Source organism: Salvelinus fontinalis, chromosome 23, assembly GCF_029448725.1.
Source record: "Salvelinus fontinalis isolate EN_2023a chromosome 23, ASM2944872v1, whole genome shotgun sequence".
Taxonomy (NCBI): domain Eukaryota; kingdom Metazoa; phylum Chordata; class Actinopteri; order Salmoniformes; family Salmonidae; genus Salvelinus; species Salvelinus fontinalis.
The window spans coordinates 31,003,569-31,027,191 of NC_074687.1; the positions used below are offsets into that span (position 1 = coordinate 31,003,569).

General features: G+C 45.9%; 1 protein-coding gene across 3 annotated transcripts in view; it reads right to left on the reverse strand.

The window, feature by feature from the left end:
- Positions 1 to 23,623, reverse strand: part of LOC129821115 (telomere-associated protein RIF1-like) — a 33,136-nt gene that overhangs the window by 6,935 nt on the left and 2,578 nt on the right. For 2 of the 3 annotated variants that reach the window (XM_055878421.1, XM_055878422.1), the window contains exons 5-28: positions 21,132 to 21,357; positions 20,673 to 20,862; positions 20,388 to 20,480; positions 18,029 to 18,167; positions 16,383 to 16,534; positions 15,985 to 16,087; positions 15,517 to 15,690; positions 15,144 to 15,254; positions 11,223 to 11,285; positions 10,206 to 10,309; positions 9,830 to 9,916; positions 9,347 to 9,420; positions 9,072 to 9,252; positions 8,756 to 8,863; positions 7,198 to 7,347; positions 6,954 to 7,053; positions 6,512 to 6,816; positions 5,506 to 5,708; positions 5,219 to 5,312; positions 4,998 to 5,129; positions 4,639 to 4,781; positions 4,415 to 4,504; positions 4,264 to 4,324; positions 611 to 4,066 (exon numbers count right to left, since the gene is read on the reverse strand). In XM_055878421.1, coding sequence (XP_055734396.1) covers positions 611 to 4,066; positions 4,264 to 4,324; positions 4,415 to 4,504; positions 4,639 to 4,781; positions 4,998 to 5,129; positions 5,219 to 5,312; positions 5,506 to 5,708; positions 6,512 to 6,816; positions 6,954 to 7,053; positions 7,198 to 7,347; positions 8,756 to 8,863; positions 9,072 to 9,252; positions 9,347 to 9,420; positions 9,830 to 9,916; positions 10,206 to 10,309; positions 11,223 to 11,285; positions 15,144 to 15,254; positions 15,517 to 15,690; positions 15,985 to 16,087; positions 16,383 to 16,534; positions 18,029 to 18,167; positions 20,388 to 20,480; positions 20,673 to 20,862; positions 21,132 to 21,357 — 6,539 coding nt within the window. The remainder of the gene's footprint in view (positions 1 to 610; positions 4,067 to 4,263; positions 4,325 to 4,414; positions 4,505 to 4,638; positions 4,782 to 4,997; positions 5,130 to 5,218; positions 5,313 to 5,505; positions 5,709 to 6,511; positions 6,817 to 6,953; positions 7,054 to 7,197; positions 7,348 to 8,755; positions 8,864 to 9,071; positions 9,253 to 9,346; positions 9,421 to 9,829; positions 9,917 to 10,205; positions 10,310 to 11,222; positions 11,286 to 15,143; positions 15,255 to 15,516; positions 15,691 to 15,984; positions 16,088 to 16,382; positions 16,535 to 18,028; positions 18,168 to 20,387; positions 20,481 to 20,672; positions 20,863 to 21,131; positions 21,358 to 23,623) is intronic. The other variant, XM_055878424.1, reaches the window with a different exon arrangement.

Sequence of the window (23,623 nt, forward strand, 5' to 3'; positions counted from 1 at the left end):
TGAATGGAGCAAATTACAGAGAGATCCTTGATGAACACCTGCTCCAGAGCACTCAGGACCTCAGACTGGGGCAAAGGTTCACCTTCCAACAGGACAACAACCCTAAGCACACAGCCAAGACAACGCAGGAGTGGCATTGGGACAAGTCCCTGAATATTATTGAGCGGCCCAGCCAGAGCCCGGACCCAATCTAACGTCTCTGTAGAGACCTGAAAATAACTGTGCAACAACGCTCCCCATCCAACCTGAGAGCTCAAGAGGATCTGCAGAGAAAAATGGGAGAAACTCCCCAAATACAGGTGTGCCAAGCTTGTAGCGTCATACCCAAGACTTGAGGCTGTAATCACTGCCAAAAGTGCTTCAACAAAGTACCGAGTAGTGTCCGAATACTTACGTAAATTTCCATTTTTGTTTAAGTAACAGGTTTGCAAAAATGTCTAAAAACGATTTAATCCATTATAGAATAAGGATGTAACGTAACAAAATGTGGAAAACGTCAATGGGTCTGAATACTTTCCGAATGCACTGTAAATGTATCATAAAGAACGCTTTGTAACCATAGTATGATTTGTGTAAATCTTCATAGATTAAGTACACCGGATCATGTTACCTTAGTGAAAGGTGAAGGACTCTCCTCTTCTATTGGTCTTTTCTGTCCCTTCTTCAGTATAGAGGTGGAGGGGGAGGCTGAGGGGGTCCACATACCCCTGATCCTGCCACTGCTGGGGCTCTGGCCCACCTCCAAACCCATCATAGCCTCCAAGCCCTTCTGCTTGGGAGGCGAATCTTGGCACAACACGTCTTTAGAAGTACTTGGATGATGTAGAGGCACTGGTGCTTCGCAAGTGTCGAAGGTCAGAGGGGCAACAGAGTCTAGAGGATGTAGAGCTAGGTCGTTATTGTTTATCTGAGTTTCTTCACCGTCCTCTTCTTCACACTCAAGACCTGGAACCGTATCCATTTTTGCCCTCTCTTGGAGAGGAGTGATATCTTGAACGTCGTTCGCCTGAGGCTCGGTGTCGTTTTCTCTGTTCCTAGTAGAGGTGTTGTCAGATTCTGGCTGGCCTTTAATACATGTGTACTGCTCCTCCTGTTGCGCCTCATCTAAGGCATTGAAGCCCCCTGGTTGGGTATGCACAGTAGACATGAAAACATCCTCTTCTGGTTGGTCCTCCTCTAGAACATTGTTATTAGACTCTGGATGTCGGTTCTCCTTGTCTTCTCCCATCTGCTCCTCTGTCACCTCACTGGACACCGTCACAGGCTTAGGCACATCTACAAGCTTCTCCCCTGAAGACTCAGCAACCTGAAGACTCAGGCTCAGTTTCTCCTCTGCAGCTTCGCTGGGTGAAGTATCTGTGGGGAGTCCACTGGAGATGGGAGGGGTAGATAGTTTGTTTGGTTCAAGTAATACACTTTCATATCCTGAGACTGAATATCCATCAGCGGAAGGCACTGGAGAGTTGGCCTGCTCAGAGTCAGTGAGGAGCTTATTTTGGAGCCGTGTTGGCCCTTCACACCCAACGTCACTATGGACACCCTCCTGAGAAGAGACTGTTTTGAGGTTCTTCCGTGGGGATATGCACAAATGCTGACTCTTCAGTTGTTCTAGATCAGGTTTTAATGAAGAGTCGATCAATTGAGATGGCAGCTTAGTATTCTCACACTCACCCTCTACCATCTCAGTGTTAGCCTCCCTCTGCCCCATATCGTTATTTGTTATCAGAGGAAGTTTCAGAACATCCATTTCAGGTTTAAGGGAGTTGATACTGGTTTCATCCACATCCTGAGGAATCTTAACTTTTAAGGCCTCACTCAATGGAATTTGCAAGTCTGACTTTTCAGATTCAGATTTTAGAGAAGATTCAGAACTATCCATTGGGATCTCTTGGTAAGCCCCTGGCTCTACTGATCCAACAGTAGCAAGTGGGCTTGGAAGAGCTTCAGTGGATTTGGGATTCCTGCCTCTCTTCTTGGGTTTCTGGGCATCCTCCCGGGTCTCTGAAGTGCCTGACTCCAAGTTCTCCATGTTGGAGGACAGAAAGCCCTGGGAAGCTTTCTGTTTCGTAGTCCTTCTGCTTCCTTGGGAGGATTCCTGTGTTCCAGCCTGGTCTGCCACCTGGGAACTCTCAGTCTCTATGGTAGGGGTTGGCATAGGGCTACTGCTGGCCTTCACCTGTTCCTCTAACTTGCTTCTCTTACTGGATCTGCCTCTGGGCCTTGGCTGGCTGTCTGCTTGTCTGTTGGCGGAAGGAGCGACCTGAGAATCAGTCTGGCTCATCTCGGGTGCTGCTGCTGAATCAGTGGCCACATTTGGACTTGTTTTGTCCTCCATCTCAGCCACTTCGAGGGGCACCTTGCTTTTCCTGCTTGCTCTACCCTGTGACTGGCTGTCTTTTGGAGTGACTGAAGATGTGGCTGAAGTTGTGGTGATCTTTGAGTCAATTTGACTGAGTGTGTTTTCCGTGCCAACTCTTCTCTTCTGTTTGTCTTTACCCTGTTCTTCGGACTCTGTGACCAATTTACTCCTCCTGCTTGATCTACCCTGTGATTGTTCATCTCCTGTTTGAGCAGCAGGAGATAGTGTGGCCATCTGAGAATCACTTTGGCTTTGCTCCTCCTCAGTAGGATACTGCTTGTCAACCTTGTCTAGGAGATCAAACTCCTCCGAATCACTGACGGCCTTGCTCCTGCTTGTTCTACCCTGTGACTGACTCTCTAGTTGAGATGGTGTGGCTACATGTGAATCTGTTTGACTTGGCTTCTCCTTCTGAGCCTTACTACTCTTTTGTTTCTGATTGCCATCATCCACTACTTCCACAGCCAGCTTACTCCTTTGATTACGTCTACTCTGTGATTGGCTATCATTATCAGAGGCAGTGATCGTTAGGGAGTCACTTTGACTGAGCTCTTCCTTTGCAACACCTCTCCTCTTCCGTTTGTCTTTTACCAGCTCCTCTGATTCCCTGACCAATTTGTTGCTCCTCCAACCCTGTGAATGGCTGTTGCTATCACCAGCAGGTGAAGGTGTGGCAACCTGTGAATTTGATTGACTCAACTCACTCACTCCCTTGTGACTTCTCGTTCTCAGCTTGTCTTTTCCACCATCCTCCTCAGCCAGCTTACTTCTCCTGCTGGCTCTACTTTGTGACTGACCATCAGTTGGACTGGCAAGAGAGGGAGTAGTCTTTTGTGAATCAGTTTGACTCACATCCTCTCCAGGTTGAGACTTTGTCCGTTTGTCTATACCATCTTGTTCCTCTGCGTCCTCTCCTGGTCTCAGCGGCCTACTCCTCCGCCGTCCGGACCGCCTTGGTTCACCTTGGCTCAGAGTGGACTGGGAGCTGGTAGAATCTTCCAAAAGACTTTTAGATTCCTCTTCTTCCTGACCGTTGTTTCCCATTACTTCTTCAACTGCAGGAACTGGAACTTCCTTCAGTACTTCCACCTGAGTCTGGGTGTCTGGGATGACATCGTCCTCTGTGGTTTCACTTGACCGTTTCTCAGCGATTATCTCAACTTCAGATTCCTTTTTGTTTTCTGAAGATTCGTGTTCCTCTCCCTCCTTTAGGAAAAACTCATTCCTGGAGCTTTTGTGTCTTACTTGTTCAGTCTCCTGGGAGTTCTGTCGGTCTGTGTCAGCCTCAGTCTCTGCCGATGGTTTCTGTGAGGCAGGCTCCTGCTCCTGGCTGTCCAAGGTCCTGGTGAGGGGGCCTGTAAATTTCACCACGCTGGCAGGACTAGCAGGCTTCCCCTCAGCATACTTCTCCAGAGTGATGAAGGACTGGCGACGACTGTTGTGCTTCTTAGGTGTCCCTGAGATGATATCAGAGTCGCCAGAAAGAATTGGGCTGGTGCCCTCTTCTTTAGACTCCATGGCAACATCGGAGTCCTCCAACGGAACGTCTTCATTGGCATCCCCCATGGAAACATCTGCAGACTCAAGAAGTACTTCCTCAGCAGGCTCCTCTTCCATTGCCGGTTCTGCCATCTCATTAGTTGGACTGATATATTCCTGGGTGTCTTTTGCCAAAACCTCAGAAGCTTCATCCATTTTCACGTTACCCTGTGGAGAAAAGAATGCAGAGACATTTGATTTGTATTTTCACTTTCTTTTGCGTTTGAGGAAAAAGGCTGTTAGCTTTCATGGCTTTTATTTTTAATTTAAATGAAAACAGTTCATCAGGGCCAAAAAAAAATCATAATTCAGACCTCGGGGGTAAATGTAACAGTTAATAACTTTTGTTGTTAGATTCTCTTTACCTCTGATTTACCCTCATCTTTAGCGGCATCTTCGGCTTGCTCATCTGCTGGTAATTTGTCCCTGAAAAAGATATTCATGTTTTAACCACTGTGTCCCCCAATGTTGATAGATTAGTGGTATACAGTGTAACGGCAGCAGCCAACTACTTACAGTGATTCCTCCTGACTCTGTGTGTACTGGGTGAAGACTGTGGTATCAAGGGAAGCATCCAGGTTGTTGTACATGGCAGGGATGTCAACCCTTTAGAATAAAACCCATACAAAAGCATTATACAGTGAGAAAATGTTTGTTGATTTGTCTAAATAAGGCAAAAATAAAAAAAGAGACAACATAAAGAGATTTAAATTAACAAAGTTGATTTGCCCGAAACTGACCTTTTGGTTCTCTTGACCTCTTTCTGGTGCTCAGTGAGAACTCTCTCCTTGGTCTCAGGGGGGATGAACACAAAGTCTATCGAGGCCTGCTCCTCCAGTTCCTCTCTGCGAGGCAGCTTGTGAGAACCAAAGTCAAGTTTTGTCTGATAGGGAGAGAATAAAAGTCAGCTCTAATATGATGCAAATGGTGGCAATAGAGACGACGGCCTTTGTAAGAAAGCTGCCTAGCACAAGATTTGGTCATGGGGTTCAGAAAATAAAGAATTCCATTTCAATTGAGTCAATTCCATTTTTCCTCAAGGTGGGGAATTGAAATGGAATTCATACACAGGAAATGACTGGGTAAAAGCAGCACTTACAGAGACGGGCTTGGTAGAGGTGTTGGAGTTCCTGTCCTTCATCTCCTCAGCCCTGGGCAGTAGAGAGTCTCTCTTCACCCCAGAAGTGACATGTACTCCACTCAGTTTGGTCTCCAGCTGAGAGCTCTCACTCTGCATCCACAAAACATAATCCAGGGATTATTTCACTATTCATATGAAACCTGCGGCAATTTGACTTATTCAACAGGGAAAACCCTCACCGAGTACTGTCCACTGAGCTCATCTGGAACTTCAACAGACTGAAACCCAGGTAGAAGGATAGGAGTGTTCTGCTTCACCCGGCTCAACACCGGCCTGGAAAAAACAAACATTAGCAAACACGAAAACCTTTAGGGTCGGTTTAGGGCCAGTTTTCAGGACCCAGATAAATACATTGCTGGACTTTAAAGCAGTTTTATTGGAGATTCTCCACTGAATATGGTACTGGTCCAGGAAATCACCCCATAAATATAATATGGCTCATCTTAACGTCCAAACAGATTCTTACTTAAGTTCCTCTGGATAGACGAGGACCAGAGTGTTGGCGAAGGTTGCATTCCAGAACTGTGCAGCTAAGGAGCGGACCTGCTTGCGTCGATGGAGGAACAGGACACAGAGCAAGGGGGACAGCAGGGACAGCAGCTCATCATCATAGGCCAGGGCTGAACGGATCTGCAGGCACCCCAAGACATCACTCAGGAGCTTCTCCAGCTGCAGGGAAAGAACACACTTATAGTGAGACTAGCACCCAGACACAGATGATCAGTTAAAGATATGAAGCATGCAAAGAAAGAATCAATTACTTAGAAACTGAACAAAAATATAAACGCAACATGTAAAGTGTTGGTCCCATGATTTATGAGCTGAAATAGAAAATCCCAGAAATGCTACATACGCAGCAAGATTATTTCTCTCAAATTTGTTTACATCCCTGTTCGTGAGCATTTCTCCTTTGCCAAGATATTCCATCCACCTGACACCTGGCTTGCTGATTGCAGCAATGTCCACCAGAAATGTTGCCAGAGAATTTAAATGTTAATTTCTCTACCAATGCCGTTTTAGAGAATTTGCCAGTACATCCAACCGGCCTCGTACATCCAAAGACCTCGTGTAACCATGCCAGCCCAGAAACTCTACATCTGGCTTCTTCACCTGCGGGATTGTCTGAGACCAGCCACACCGGACAAGGGATGAAACTGAGGAGTATTTCTGTCTGTAATAAAGACCTTTTGTGGGGAAAACCTCATTCTGATTGGCCTGGCTCCCAAGTGTGAGGGCCTATACCCTGAAAGGCCCACACCCATAGCTGCGCTCCCGCTCAGTCATGTGATATCCATAGATTAGAGCCTAATGAATGCATTTGAATTGATCGATTTCCGTATATGAACTTCAATTCAGTAAAATAGTTGAAATTGTTGCATTTATATTTTTGTTCAGTATATAACATTAATGCAGTAGTTTATATAGAGATCCAGTACAGATAAAGAAACGAAACAGAAAACATTTCAACACACCTTTGCTCCAAGACTTGAGGTACATTTGCGCTGCTCATTTGGAGTCCTCCCAGCCTGTTCATAGAGGGCTACGAGGGGATGTGAGAGAGAGGCTAGGGCCTCCTGGATGGCTGTACCCAGAGACAGATTAGAGAACAAGATAGAGAGGATGGAGACCAGGGCTAGGCCTGTACCATTAGGGACTGTCTCATGGGCCTCCAGTGCATTGAAGGTCTCAAGGGATTGAACCAGCAGGGTCTGGAAGGTAGACAGGTTCCCCAGCGCCTTGCTTTTCTTACGCACCCAGGTTAGATGGGTGTGTGGAGCTGGAAGGGACAAGGGGAGGGTAAGTAAACATCAAGCCCATTGAGTTAAAAAACACCTTGCATTTGTGATAAAAACAGTTTTTAAAATATGGTTAAAACTTCCATTTCTGGTTAAAACGGTGCTAACAGCATCTTACATTTCATCTTCTGCTGAAACTGTGGTGTGTAAGGAGAGAAGTCTGCACTCTCAGCAATGACCAGGAGGATGTTAGCAACCGCATGCAACGTTGCTGGAACCTGGAGAATAAACAAATGGGCATGGAACGCTCAATGAATCTGAACAAACTACGGGACAACAGTATTCATCAAAAGGCTACCAACTCTGGTAAATAAGATAACCATTGGGTGTTGGGTATAGTGCAGCGGACCCCTCACGCTTACCTTCAGGGCCTTTCTGTCCAATATGGCAGCCATCTTGACACACAGCTCTTCACAGCAGACGTTCTCCTCGGCCGTGGCCACCAGGGCAGAGCAGCGGGCAAACACCTTATACAGCCTGCACCACGTACCCAGCATGGACTTCTGAGTCATCTACAGAGGCAGAAAGCATGTTTGAGATTGACCACATTGCAGTGGGACAACGCAGAATCACATATCTTCAAACTACCCTGCATTCCAGCCCTCATTATGAGACAGGCGGATCTGCGCCTCCTCACCTTTCTCAAACTGATCCACTCAGATCACACTGACAGTAACGTACTTCACTTGAAATGACTGAAATTAGAGCAACGCACTCAATCGGTTCAACCGTGGTTTATTGGAGAATCATATAGCATGATCTTTTAAAAGATAAGCAGACCTGCCAACCAATTTTTACCACTTCAGCACGGCGCCGGCCCCCACAAGGGCGCACGTGCAACACCCACACTGCTCAAATCATAGGCAAATGCACAGTTGTTTTGCCTAACAATGATGTTGGCAGACTGCCTCAGTATGAATAGTAGTCTATAGACTTATGGGTAGTTGGTTGGTCTATGGTAGCCAACTAGAAATACGTTTAAAATGTACACATCAGGGCTCTCCTTAGGATTTTCTGGCAACATGGTGCTGATGTAGGCCTACGGTTGGTTGGTTGGTTGGGTGGGGGTCAGTCAACTTCCCCCCCTCAGGAAGTTGGAGCATTTTGCATTTTTGAAAAACCTGTATCTGCCATTTCCTGAAAGTCTTACATATCAAACAATGTACGCAACATAGACGTCTTGTTTGATGCTAAATTAAATTGAGGTGGTCTCAATGACACTCACATTTTTCTAGGTTAAATGAGGGGTGATGATTATTCTAACAGGTGTCTATCTGGATAGTCTGGTGAAAATGTTAAGTGGCTTCTTCTGAATGTTGTCGTAGTCTAGCTTACTGTTGGTTATCTGGAATATCAAACAACTGAACTAGGCCTGTATGAGCTTGTTTCAGTTCTCCATCCCTGACCTCATCCATCTAGTTCGGTCTGACAACTAGGATACCATTCTTTCAACATGCCTCGTCATTGGTGAACTGACTATCACATCCGCAGCCTACTGTTGACATAGGCCTAACAGCTATATTAAGAGGACTGGTCAAGAACTGATTCATTAACATAGGCCTACATTATCGTTTCTGCTTGTCCATGCGCTTGCTCATACTCCCGTTGCAAATATCAAAGCATGTGCGGGCTAGAAAGTGTTTCTCGCTTAGTTGACCAAACGCTGCAGCTAACTACCTTTGTCGTATTTACACCTTAGCTAAGGAACCAACAAGAAATAAATGGTTATGTGCTTGGCCAACACCAACAACTTCAGACGGTTGAGTCAAAAACCATAATGTGCCAACTAGAAGCCTATTGTTGTGTATTCAAGGGTCGTTTCTCCATACAAGCGTACATTGACCTCACATTGCATGCATGGAACGCAAAATGCATGCAGGTTGGCAGGTCTGGATACAGTATGCCATCTCAGAGACTCACCTGTGGCAGAACCTTGCCAGGTAGCAGGTGTATGATGGGGAACATCAGGGCAGTGAGCACAGCACTGAAGCTGTGCTCCAGAGCGTCCCCTTGGTTCACCTCATTGGTCTGTGACGAGGGAGGAAAATCTTATTAAACCAATCGCCACCTCTATCTCCATCTATGCAACACGTAGGGGAAATATAAATCATAGTTTGTTTAAGGTGACCCCTTGGCGAAATTGTTCTTGCATCTAAACAAACAAGCATCGCATGCAGTTCTAGAGCATTTACATGACATGAACAGATGTCAGTTACACAGTGTGTCCCTTTCTAACCTGTGTGATGGTGTCGGTCAGCGGGTTGACCACCAGGCTCCACATCCTCCAAAGCTGTTCTTTGTTCCCCAGAGTCCCCGCGCTGCGCCCAACCGTCCCCAGGACGGCCTCCCCAAACGCCAGGGGGGACGTGGGGCCGGACAGACCACAACTCACCAGTGTCTCCAAACACAGGAAGAACCTGTGGGGGGGCAGAGACAGATACAACTCAAATAAGACCAGAAAAAGACATGTGGCTGCTACATTTGTTTATGGTAAGACAGGGGGAAACCCACCTCTCATCCTCTATGAAGCCTGCCACCAGACTGTGGTTGTAGAACAGGAGAATCAAGAACAGAGCTGGGGTTCCCTGGGGCAGAGACAGAGGAGACAATGTAACCACACCACACACAGAATTCAGAACACATCTGGCTCCCATATCAAAGACACTGCAGGATGTTCATTTACACGGATCTAGAGAAGACGTCGTTACAGAGCAGGTCACAGGGTTGTCATCAGTACGGCATCATAGGAGTCTATATCTATGTCTCAGGGAACATTCTAGAGTTCGGCTTTCACGGGTGGGATTAAGATTGTGTGCAACAAAGGAGTCAGAGCTAGCAGGAAGCCACAGGATGGACCTACTGCATTTCAGTTTATTACGTATGGAAACTGTTGCTTACATGGTCCCTTTCCCAATGATCCTAGATCTGTGTCAAGAGCATAATCAGATACACCCTGCATACAGCTGAACAGAAAGAGAAGAGGCAGAAACTCACATTCAGTACATCCATTTTGCCCACTTGGTAAGAGGCAGATCCCAGTACTCTCTGAGGGATACCCTTCACTGTCAATTCCATCAGACTCTGTTGAGAGAGTCAGTAAGAAAACCATCTACTGAAAGCATTAAAGCAGCCCCTTTTACAAGCTAAGTGTGGCGCTTCAGGGCATTGAGAGAAAGCCAGGACATCTACATTCAATGTGGTCTACTAACACTTGTATGAAAAACTCCTGGACCAAAACAGACTCATTAACAGAAGTTAGTAAGACTTTAGCTTTTAGTTTCCAACAACATGGGCTACCAGAAAACCAGTCCTGGTTGGAGGTGTTGTAGAATAAGAGTAGGTGTAGTACAGTGGTGGAGGCAGGTCTTACCAGAGCCCTGTTGGCAGGGAGGGCTTCTGAGGAGATGATGCTCTGTAGAGCCTGTAGCAGCAAGGTCAGCACCTCAGAGCCCTGCCTTTCCTTCTTATTGCCTGCTGTCACAGTAACACAGGTACAAGGGACAGGATGAGAGACAAACAAAGACAACATACTAGGGGTGGATCGCCATTGGTCTTTCCTCTCTCTCCTCACCACCTTCTCAAAACACATTGGAGAAGGTCCAAGGGGAGGGACCTTGAATTTACTTTTTGAGAAAGAGGCAAGGAGAAAGGACGCAAGTTATCAAGGAAAGACTTGAGATTCATTTATGTAATTTCTTTTTAAGGTCATCACTGGGGTCTTGCCCCTCAGATTTTATTCCTCGTCACAGCGGTTTCAGACCCGAAGGTCTGATGTCCGCTCAGACTTAAACTGATGACAGTGGGGTAGGGCCTGAGGTGGGGGGAGGCTGGGGTCTCTGCTCCCCCCCCTGACAAAGAGGACTCAGGCCCAGCTCTGGTACTCTGTGTGGGGCCGCAGGGCTGACCCCATGGCTGGAAGGGTCAGTCCAACAGAGCAGCAGCCACAGAACAGAACATTTCCCAATATTAGCCAACTAAATGAAGATGGAGTGAGGTTAAACTATGGCATTACTCATCCAAGCAGAGTGAGGCACGCAGCATGATGGTCTATCATTCCAACGGAGCAATGTTTCCCAAACCGCTCCAGTCATTCCACTTACTTGATTTATTCCAGTAATAGCACACTTATAAATGACCCTACTGGTCAACTGATCACCATGCCCTTCATTAGTTGACTCAGCTGTGCCAGTACTGCAATACATAAAGTGGAACGGTTGGGGGTAACGAGGAGACGTTGGGGAAACACTGCTATAGAGGAGCTAGCCAAGGCTGAAACTAGCGCATCAGTGAGTGAGATTACAGAGCTTCCTGGATAGACTGCAGGCCTAAATCATGAGAGAGACGAAACCCTAACCCCAATCTGATGTGGTTGGACCGCGGCACTCACCAGCATCAATCGTTGTGCTTACGAAACTGACGAGGTTCTTCCATATAAGGGCAAGCAAGACATCTGCAGGGGATAGAGAGAAAAGGCGAGTCACCCCACATGAAGTGGCACAGTCATTTAACCCCCCCCACACATGCACTTCTACACATACAATCATTCCTTCCAACTCTCCTCCACCCCCAAGCAGTGACTCTCAGAGGCTGTTTCCAATTACTAGTCGATGTGAGGGAGCTCTTCCACGGCAGCAAGTCAAGCCAGAGCTATCCAATCCCCTTTATGGAGAGAGTACTTCTCTCTGGCTGCGTTTACACAGGCAGCCCAATTCTGATATTTATTCCACTAATTTCTTTCTAATCGACCTGGCCGGGGTATCCTGGAAGGATATCGATCTCATCCCGTCAGTAGAGGATGCCTGGTCATTTTTTAAAAATGCCTTCCTCACCATCTTGAATAAGCATGCCCCATTCAAGAAATTTAGAACCAGGAACAGATATAGCCCTTGGTTCTCTCCTGACCTGACTGCCCTTAACCAACAGAAAAACATCCTATGGCGTTCTGCATTAGCATCGAACAGCCCCCGTGATATGCAACTTTTCAGGGAAGCCAGAAACCAATATACACAGGCAGTTAGAACAGCCAAGGCTAGCTTTTTCAAGCAGAAATTTGCTTCCTGCAACACAAATTCAAAAAAGTTCTGGGACACCGTAAAGTCCATGGAGAATAAGAACACCTCCTCCCAGCTTCCAACCGCTCTGAAGATAGGAAACACTGTCACCACCGACAAATCCACTATAATTGAGAATTTCAATAAGCATTTTTCCACGGCTGGCCATGCTTTCCATCTGGCTGCCCCTACCCCGGACAACAGCACTGCCCTCCCCTCTGCTACTCGCCCAAGCTTCCCCCATTTCTCTTTCTCCCAAATACAGTCAGCTGATGTCCTAAATGAGCTGCAAAATCTGGACCCTTACAAATCAGCCGGGCTAGATAATCTGGACCCTTTCTTTCTAAAACTATCTGCTGAAATTGTTGCCACCCCTATTACTAGCCTCTTCAACCTCTCTTTCGTGTCGTCCGAGATCCCCAAAGATTGGAAAGCAGCTGCGGTTATCCCCCTCTTCAAAGGGGGGGACACCCTTGACCCTAACTGCTACAGACCTATATCTATCCTACCCTGCCTTTCTAAGGTCTTCGAAAGCCAAGTCAACAAACAGATTACCGACCATTTCGAATCCCACCACACCTTCTCCGCTATGCAATCTGGTTTCAGAGCTGGTCATGGGTGCACCTCAGCCACGCTCAAGGTCATAAACGACATCGTAACCGCCATCGATAGGAAACAATACTGTGCAGCCGTATTCATTGACCTGGCCAAGGCTTTTGACTCTGTCAATCACCACATCCTCATTGGCAGACTCGACAGCCTTGGTTTCTCTAATGATTGCCTCGCCTGGTTCACCAACTACTTCTCTGATCGAGTTCAGTGTGTCAAATCGGAGGGTCTGTTGTCCGGGCCTCTGGCAGTCTCTATGGGGGTGCCACAGGGTTCAATTCTTGGACCGACTCTCTTCTCTGTATACATCAATGATGTCGCTCTTGCTGCTGGTGATTCTCTGATCCACCTCTACGCAGACGACACTATTCTGTATACTTCTGGCCCTTCTTTTGACACTGTGTTAACAACTCTCCAGGCGAGCTTCAATGCCATACAACTCTCCTTCCGTGGCCTCCAACTGCTCTTAAATACAAGTAAAACCAAATGCATGCTCTTCAACCGATCGCTGCCTGCCCCTGCCCGCCTGTCCAACATCACTACTTTGGACGGTTCTGACTTAGAATATGTGGACAACTACAAATACCTAGGTGTCTGGTTAGACTGTAAACTCTCCTTCCAGACTCACATCAAACATCTCCAATCCAAAGTCAAATCTAGAATTGGCTTCCTATTCCGCAACAAAGCATCCTTTACTCATGCTGCCAAACATACCCTTGTAAAACTGACCATCCTACCAATCCTCGACTTCGGTGATGTCATTTACAAAATAGCCTCCAAAACCCTACTCAATAAATTGGATGCAGTCTATCACAGTGCCATCCGTTTTGTCACCAAAGCCCCATATACTACCCACCACTGCGACCTGTACACTCTCGTTGGCTGGCCCTCGCTTCATACTCGTCGCCAAACCCACTGGTTCCAGGTCATCTACAAGACCCTGCTAGGTAAAGTCCCCCCTTATCTCTGCTCGCTGGTCACCATAGCAGCACCTATCTGTAGCACGCGCTCCAGCAGGTATATCTCTCTAGTCACCCCCAAAACCAATTCTTCCTTTGGACGCCTCTCCTTCCAGTTCTCTGCTGCCAATGACTGGAACGAACTACAAAAATCTCTGAAATTGGAAACACCTATCTCCCTCACTAGCTTTAAGCACCAGCTGTCAGAGCAGCTCATAGATTACTGCACCTGTACATAACCCATCTACAATTTAGCCCAAACAACTACCTCTTTACCTACTGTATTTATTTTATTAATTTATTTTGCTCCTTTGCACCCCATTATTCTCTGTCTCTACTTTGCACTTTCTTCCGCTGCAAACCAACCATTCCAGGGTTTTTTTTAGTTTTATTTTACTTGCTGTGTTGTATTCACTTCACCTCCATGGCCTTTTATATTTTTATTTATTTTATTTATTTATACATATATTTGTTTGCCTTCACCTCCCTTATCTCACCTCACTTGCTCACATTGTATATAGACTTATTTTTTTTTTCACTGTATTATTGACTATATGTTTGTTTTACTCCATGTGTAACTATGTGTTGTTGTATGTGTCGAACTGCTTTGCTTTATCTTGGCCAGGTCGCAATTGTAAATGAGAACGTGTTCTCAATTTGCCTACCTGGTTAAATAAAGGTTAAATAAATAAAATAAAAAAAATAAAAAAAATAAAAATTGGTCTTTTGACCAATGATATCAGATATTACTCAGAGCCGCTCTGATTGGTCAAAAGACCAATTAGTGATACAAATATGAGGCTGTCTGTGTAAACGCAGCCTCTCACACACGTGTTACAGGCCTGGCTTGCCGCATGCTGCAGCTTGTACTAGGGAATTTTTGGAGCCTGCGGCATCTGCTCTTGGGGAAAGGCCAGCTGAATAGCATGCAAAGTGGAAAGAAGTTAGGTTTATATTTTTCCTAACTGGCCCATAGATGATTTATATCCTCTCCCTGGCTACCTGACTGGCAGAGGAAGAAACAGCTATACACTGAGGCTGGCTCTGGAACAGTCTTCGAGACTACATACAATGGCTCTACTGTAGGGCTGGAATTGCCAGGGAGCTCACCATACAGTATTATTGCTATAATTAGGTACCGATACAATATGTATTGTGATTCTCAGGATCCTAAATGTATTGTGATTCTCAGGATCCTAAATGTATTGTGATTCTCAGGATCCTAAATGTATTGTGATTCTCAGGATCCTAAATGTATTGTGATTCTCAGGATCCTAAATGTATTGTGATTCTCAGGATCCTAAATGTATTGTGATTCAAAACAGCGATTTTATTGCAATTTGATGTTCCAAACATATTGCACAAAATACACTGAGTAAACACAACATTAAGAACTATTTCCATGACAGACTGACCAGGTTAATCCAGGTGAAAGTTACAATCCGTTATTGTTGTCCTTTATTAAATCCAATTCAAAATTTGTTTTGATCAGTCATGGAAAAAAGTGCTGAAAACATGATGGCTCACAATTTTCTTTACGCCTATGCCATAGTGTCCAAAATAACTATAGATTTTCTTTTACCACATCCCTACTCTAAAGGAGCCAAAATGGTCGACAGAGCCATTATGGCTGTCATTGAGACTATGCTCTTGTCAATTGCAGTGAGTTACTTGAGGGCAGGTAGGTACCTGGGGCGTCTTTGCCGATGCAGATGAAGCTGTCGTGCACAGCAGTGATCAGCAGAGGGGCGTGCTTGGTGAAGGAGAAGGGGCTGGACAGGAAGGGGTGAGAAATAGGTTCTGAGAAAACAAAGAGGGTCGGTCAAGTCAGAAACAAGCAAGCAGGTTCCAACAATTATTTTTTATCTGACACAGTTTACTTTACAGGCATTGCACATGGGTAATGTGTGTGTCATCCCACGGTAACACAAACATTTATTAAACTAGTTCTACACCTCCACAGGTTCAAAGGGCAAATCATTTTCAAACAGCGCCACAGAGCAGCAAATAAAATTGTGGTAGCAACCATTCTATATCTCAATTCTATCTCTTTTTCTCTCACCCAGGCTGAGCGTCAGCTTGTTCTTGGCTGCAGCGGTTGTGACTTCTGGCCCCAGGAGGTAGTGCAACAACATCTCTAGTCCCAGCAGCTGGATGGAGGGGTAGGCTTGGGCCACCACCACACTGGTGTTTAGGTTCAGACGGGGCACCGTAGTGCTAGAGAACGCTGGGGAACCTGGTGGGGCGGGGGAAGAGTGATTCATCAATGACGTATGAATCTCAGAGTAAAACATTCAGTTACATTTTTTACATCCAATGTTTCCACAAGTCAATTCCTGGTGGCACACGTCAGGTATATCCAACATGAGAATATTAAGTAATGTTGTTCTATACGCTACTAGGTAAATACAAGTACATATCGGCAAGTCACGCATGCAAATTGAAAGCAAAACCGCTAACGAGCAGCAGACGATATTTGCCAGTACTAGTCAATAGAAGGTAGGTGAAGGCAGTCAGAGGGAGACTGTACCAGATTTAGGAGTAGTGGTCCCCACAGCACTGGAGCTCCTGGAAGGAGTGGCTGGCAGGGCCGAGTCAGGGCCCAGGGTGCACTGGAGGAGAGGTACACCAACCTGACAACACAGACTACTAGTCAACAACAGTAACACATTACTTCACAAAACCACAAGTGTGGTTAAAAACGAAGGGCAATGATAACGTTGCATGCAAACGTCAGATAAGAGAATACATGAGTAGATTCAGGTTCTCAAATGAATCTCTTAATTCCCCAGTAACAAATCCTGCTCAGAGTCCTAACACATTATCAGGTTATGTTATTCCAATATAAAGATGAAATGCTTGTTGTACCTGTTCAAAATGGGCAGTATAAACATGTACATAAAACAGTAGGTGAAACACGAGCCGTACCTGTTCAAAATGTGCGGGCAAGTTGGCTCCCAGTTTGACCACCAGGTACCACCAGACCTCCAGCTTTGTGAGCAGGAGAGCCTCAGTCCTCACCTGGATGGAGCTGAGGGGCTGCATCAGCAACTTTAGACGCTTGGCACTGCACAGGATCTCTACAGTACAGAGGAGACAGGCAGACAGTTACAGTCCGTATAGAACAGGATCTCTACAGTACAGAGGAGACAGGCAGACAGTTACAGCCTGTATAGAACAGGATCTCTACAGTACAGAGGAGACAGGCAGACAGTTACAGTCCATATAGAACAGGATCTCTACAGTACAGAGGAGACAGGCAGGCAGTTACAGCCCATATTGAACAGGATCTCTACAGTACAGAGGAGACAGGCAGACAGTTACAGCCTGTATAGAACAGGATCTCTACAGTACAGAGGAGACAGGCAGACAGTTACAGCCCGTATAGAACAGGATCTCTACAGTACAGAGGAGACAGGCAGACAGTTACAGCCTGTATAGAACAGGATCTCTACAGTACAGAGGAGACAGGCAGACAGTTACAGTCCGTATTGAACAGGATCTCTACAGTACAGAGGAGACAGGCAGACAGTTACAGTCCGTATTGAACAGGATCTCTACAGTACAGAGGAGACAGGCAGACAGTTACAGTCCGTATTGAACAGGATCTCTACAGTACAGAGGAGACAGGCAGGCAGTTACAGCCCGTATAGAACAGGATCTCTACACTACAGAGGAGACAGGCAGACAGTTACAGCCCGTATAGATCAGGATCTCTACAGTACAGAGGAGACAGGCAGACAGTTACAGCCCGTATAGAACAGGATCTCTACAGTACAGAGGAGACAGGCAGACAGTTACAGTCCGTATTGAACAGGATCTCTACAGTACAGAGGAGACAGGCAGACAGTTACAGTCCGTATAGAACAGGATCTCTACAGTACAGAGGAGACAGGCAGACAGTTACAGCCCGTATAGAACAGGATCTCTACAGTACAGAGGAGACAGGCAGTTACAGTCCATATAGAACAGGGGTCTACACCCCTAGCTAGCCACAATTGGCAACACAAAAAAAATCACATTATCTGCCAATTCATTTCCAGCAGTATTTCCCCTGTATGTTTGTGTGGTGCGCGCATTTGTCAATCATTCACTTTGTGTAACCAGTTAGCTTTCTAAATCCCAAAACAGAAAAATATAACAGAAAAGGGAATTCTGGAAAATACAGAGTGCCTATTTGAAAGCTAGCTCACGACATGTTTCATCATTTAAAAGTAGCTCTCATGCTAGGAAAGGTTGGAGACTCCTGGTATAGAACTTCCCTAAACCACAAATACATAAAGTAACATGTTCAACTGTTATTGAGTGGTCCTCATAGTTTTCTGTTTGAGGAGTAATATTTTTGTAAACTTTCCTAACTCAACAGTCAGAATCAAGTCGCTTAGCACATGATCTCCATAGAAAATAATGTGTGAGGACTCAGTGGATGTTCACTAGAGTATCTTATAAACCACGTCATAGAAACCTCAATTAAAATACATTTGAAAGTAAAACAGCTGATGAAAGTAAAGACTAAAAAGCAGCAACTCAATTGAACTGGATTAAGTCAAAGCATGCTGTTTTCTTGTACACACCTGGGTTGAGCGCGAAATTGTCAATCAGGCTCTTCCAAGCAATGAAGGCGATCTTCTTGATGTTTGGGGAGGAGCTACGGAAGCCCAGTTCCTCCAGGCCAAGCAGGGAGTTGATGAAGGGACCACCTCTATGGAGCAGCTGTGGGATGGAACACAATTCACAGTGTTTCAATACAACTTCTGAAGAGCCAAGAAGAGCCAAGCAGATCATTACATGCACTGCCCTATTCACTCCCCAACCATTACGTAGTAGAAAAGTAAGACAATTTCGCGCTCTTGGGGATGTCATTCGAAAACATAATGTTAACTTTCACTGCTATGCGGATGACACAGCTGTACATTTCAATGAAACATGGTGAAGCCTAAAATTCCCCTCGCTAGAAGCCTGTGTTGCAGACATAAGGAAGTGGATCGCTGCAAACGTTCTACTTTTAAACTCGAACAAAACAGAGATGCTTGTTCTAGGTCCCAAGAAACAAAGAGATCTTCTGTTAAATCTGACAATTAATCTTGATGGTTGTACAGTCGTCTCAAATAAAACTGTGAAGGACCTCGGCGTTACTCTGGACCCTGATCTCTCTTTTGACGAAGATATCAAGACTGTTTCATGGACAGCTTTTTTCCATCCACATAACACTGCAAAAATCAGAAACTTTCTGTCCAAAAATTATGAAGGAAAATGAATCCATGCTTTTGTTACTTCTAGGTTAAGACTACTGCAAAGCTCTACTTTCCGGCTACCCGGGTAAAGCACTAAATAAACTTCAGTTAGTGCTAAATACGGCTGCTAAAATCCTGACTAGAACCAAAAATGTTGATCATATTACTCCAGTGTTAGCCTCCCTACACTGGCTTCCTGTTAAGGCAAGGGCTGATTTCAAGGTTTTACTGCTAACCTACAAAGCATTACATGGGCTTGCTCCTACCCTATCTTTACGATTTGGTCCTGCTGTACATACCTACACGTACGCTACGGTCACAAGACGCAGACCTCCTAATTGTCCCTAGAATTTCTAAGCAAACAGCTGGAAGCAGGGATTTCGCTTATAGAGGTCCATTTTTATGGAATGGTCTGCCTACCCATGTGAGAGACGCAGACTCGGTCTCAACCTTTAAGTCTTTACTGAAGACTCATCTCTTCAGTGGGTCATATGATTGAGTGTAGTCTGGCCCAGGAGTGTGAAGGTGAACGGAAAGGCACTGGAGCAACGAATCGCCCTTGCTGTCTCTGCCTGGCCGGTTCCCCTCTCTCCACTGGGATTCTGCCTCTAACCCTATTACAGGGGCTGAGTCACTGGCTTACTGGTGCTCTTCCATGCCGTCCCAAGGAGGGGTGTGTCACTTGAGTGGGTTGAGTCACTGACGTGATCTTCCTGTCTGGGTTGGCGCCCCCCCTTGGGTTGTGCCGAGGCGGAGATCTTTGTGGGCTATACTCGGCCTTGTCTCAGGATGGTAAGTTGGTGGTTGAAGGTATCCCTCTAGTGGGTTGGGGGCTGTGCTTTGGCAAAGTGGGTGGGGTTATATCCTGTCTGTTTGGCCCTGTCCGGGGGTATCATCGGATGGAGCCACAGTGTCTCCTGACCCCTCCTGTCTCAGCCTCCAGTATTTATGCTGCAGTAGTTTATGTGTCGGGGGGCTAGGGTCAGTCTGTTATATCTGGAGTACTTATCCTGTCTTATCCGGTGTCCTGTGTGAATTTAAGTATACTCTCTAATTCTCTCTTTCTCTCTCTCGGAGGACCGGAGCCCTAGGACCATGCCTCAGGACTACCTGGCATGATGACTCCTTGCTGTCCCCAGTCCACCTGGCCGTGCTGCTGCTCCAGTTTCAACTGTTCTGCCTGCGGCTATGGAACCCTGACCCGTTCACCGGACGTGCTACCTGTCCCAGACCTGCTGTTTTCAACTCTCTAGAGACAGCAGGAGCGGTAGAGATACTCTTAATGATCGGCTATGAAAAGCCAACTGACATTTACTCCTGAGGTGCTGACTTGCTGCACCCACGACAACTACTGTGATTATTATTATTTGACCATACTGGTCATTTATGAACATTTGAACATCTTGGCCATATTCTGTTATAATCTCCACCCGACACAGCCAGAAGAGGACTGGCCACCCCTCATAGCCTGGTTCCTCTCTAGGTTTCCTCCTAGGTTCCGGCCTTTCTAGGGAGTTTTTCCTAGCCACCGTGCTTCTACACCTGCATTGCTTGGTGTTTGGGGTTTTTTGGCTGGGTTTCTGTACAGCACTTTGAGATATCAGCTGATGTAAGAAGGGCTATATAAATTAATTTGATAAGTAGCGAATAAGTAGTAAATGGTGCAGGTTTCAAACCATAAAGCATGACCAAGCCTTACCTTCCCCAGGAGCCTGACAAACAACGGCCAGAGTTTCAGCACGTTGGTCTCGTTCTTCGTGGAGAACAGTTTCTGGAGCTCTGGGATGAGTTTCTGGAGTGAAACAAGATACATGTCAGAATGTGAAGAAACCTTCATGAAACATGCTGCGTTTGATGTGCTGCATTTCCAAACCTTCCATTTCAATCAAACGCATTTCTAGCGCCGTTTTTACATCAGCAGTTGTCACAAAGTGATTTGACAGTAACCTGGCCTAGACACAACGACAGAGTAAAAAAGACTCACTGAGGACATGAGAGGTTCTACGATGGCAGCCACCTCCTTCTGTTTCTCCAGAAGTAGAGGCAGGCCCATCTCCAGGGCTGCTGCCGCCCGCAGGCGCACCTTAGAAGCTGAGTGGACCACCAGGGGGATGACCAGCTTGGCCCACTGTACTGCATCCTCACCCATCTGGGCTGAGGCCTGCTCCAACAAACTGACCACAGAGAGAGTGTGTCATGACAGAGAAAGTGCTGATGATCACTGAAATAAAGTCAGGCCAGTCTCCTCCAGCCCAGGAGCTATGAACACAAGCCAAAACAGAGACAAAATGTTGAGCAAGGTAAAGTACTGTAACATCCATCTGCTTAGTGTGAGCGTTATCACACTAAACCATTAAATGGTGCTTTCCTAAACGAGGGTCATATACCCAACCAAAGCTATTGATTACGAGGTAGGAGTACATGAGTGGGTGGGTTTGTATACCTTATGACAACATTCAGAGACTCGTGCTCCATAACTACAGACTGGATGTCTTCTCTCGAACGCACACACTCCAGGGCCCTCAGGATCTCTGGAACCTTCTTGGCCACCACCTCTGTAGGGAAGTTCTGTTTGGAAATTACCCATAATGCTCGTGTGCATGTGTTCTTGTCTGTGGACTTCACCACCAGAGAGGAAAGTGCTGACAATATTTCCTCTGCAAAATTAGCTGTGGGAAAAGGGAGGATTACAAATCACATTATCTTCATCCTTATCATACATTACAGGTGTTTCCAGAACAAAGATTAAGAAAATGATCTGTGTCATTATCGGGAAAATGTACTTGCTAACAACCCGTGGCTGACGTCATCAACCAGAAACAGGGCATGATTTCATTTGACTTTTTAAAATAAATAACATCACTTAATTACTCAAAATGACGGAGTGGCCACGACTTTTCACAGTGGAAGAGGCTGTATTCTATGTCGTTTGGCGATACGAATTCAGACACGTCTTTGCACTTTGAAAGTGATGATGTCGAGGTGAGTGAAATAAGTCAACAGCAGATATATGCTTGGTGTTGTTGATGTTTGATGCTGCTCTCCAATTAGCAAATCCTGTCATGATCACATGTTTGGTACAGACAGGTGAGCACATCAGCGGTGGAGCAGGAGCTCAAATGATTGCTCTCTGTCTCACGGGAATAGCTGCAGTGTTAGGCTGTATATACTCCGCTAACTAATTGGTTGTTTTGTCTTGTTTCTACCAATGTAATTCATATGGAAAGAGCCCACGCTGCTTGTCAGGCAAGAAAAGTGCTGTGTCGGTAAATTAATGCTGAGCTCAGCTGTCACTTTCACTAGTCAGCCATACAGACAACCAGCTAGCAAGCCACCAAAATGGAGATTAAAGTAGTTTGTGTTTATCTGTTGGGCTTAAGTCATGGTTTGTCCTGTTCGCTAGGTAAAGATATTCATAGGCTATACATTGCCTTGTTTTCCTATTATTTGACAGCTTAGCTGTCGTGTTATGGTTGACGCCCGCGCAGTGGAGCTCATATGATAGAGTTGTGGTGATATTTGTTTAAATAGCCAAGTAACGTTTCTACCGATACAATTCAGTTGGAAACTGTCCCAGCTTTGTCACTAATCAACTAACACTGGCGAACTCTGTAGTTAGGCTGTCAGGCAAGATCGCTGTCACTTGATCATCTCACTCCCGCCATACAAAGACAAGCTACACTGCATGTCCAAATGTATATGGACACCTGCTCGTCGAACATCTCATTCCAAAATCATGTGCATTAATATGGAGTTGGTCCCCCCTTTGCTGACATTACAGTCTCCACTCTTCTGGGAAGGCTTTCCACTAGATGTTGGAACATTGCTGTTGGGACTTGCTTCCATTCAGCCACAAGAGCATTAGTGAGGTTGGGCGATTAAACCTAGTCGGTGTTCCAATTCATCCCAAAGGTGGTTGATGGGGTTGAGGTCATGGCTCTGTGCAGGCCAGTCAAGTTCTTACACACCGATCTCTGTTTACTGTGTGTGTGGGGGGGGGGGGGGGGGGTCTCAACAAACCATCTCTGTATGGACCTCGCTTTGTGTACAGAGGCATTGTCATGCTGAAGCAATGAAAAACCTTCCCAAAACTGTTGCACAGACTCATCTAGAATGTCATTGTATGCTGTAGCATTAAGATTGCCCTCCACTGGAACTAAGGGGCCTAGCCCGAACCATGAATAACAGTCCCAAAACATTATTCCTCCTCCACCAATGTGTACAGTTGGCACTATGCATTGGGGCAGGTAGTGTTCTCCTTGCAATCACCAAACCCAGATTTGTCCATTGGACTGCCAGATGGTGAAGAGTGATTTATCACTCCAGAGAATGGGTTTCCACTTCTCCAGAGTCCAATGGCGGCGAGCTTTACACCACACCAGCTGACACTTGGCATTGCGTATGGTGATCTTAGGCTTGTGTGCGGCTGCGCGGCCATGGAAACCCATTTCATAAAGCTCTCAACGAACAGGTCTTGTGCTGCTGTTGCTTCTAGAGGCAGTTTGGAACTCTGTAGGGATGGTGGCAACCGAGGACAGATTTTTTTACGCACCACAGCAGACCTGTTTTCTGAGCTTGTGTGGCCTACCACTTCGCGGCTGAGCAGTTGTTGCTCCTAGACATTTCCACTTTACAAGAGCACTTACAGTAGGGTCAGCTCTAGCAGGGCAGAAATTTTACAAACTGACTTGTTGGAAAGGTGGCATCCTATGACGGTGCCACGTTGAAAGTCACTGAGCTCTTTAGTAAGGCCATTCTACTTCCAATGTTTGTCTATGGAGATTGCATGGCTGTGTGCTCAACTTTATACACCTGCCACTTTGTAGGATGGGGCCATGCTTCAATACGTTTTATGGCATGTTGTAGGCTAAATCCAAACACTCAAGTGACAGTGTGATATGAATTTAACCTACAAATCCTATTAGGGAAATTGCG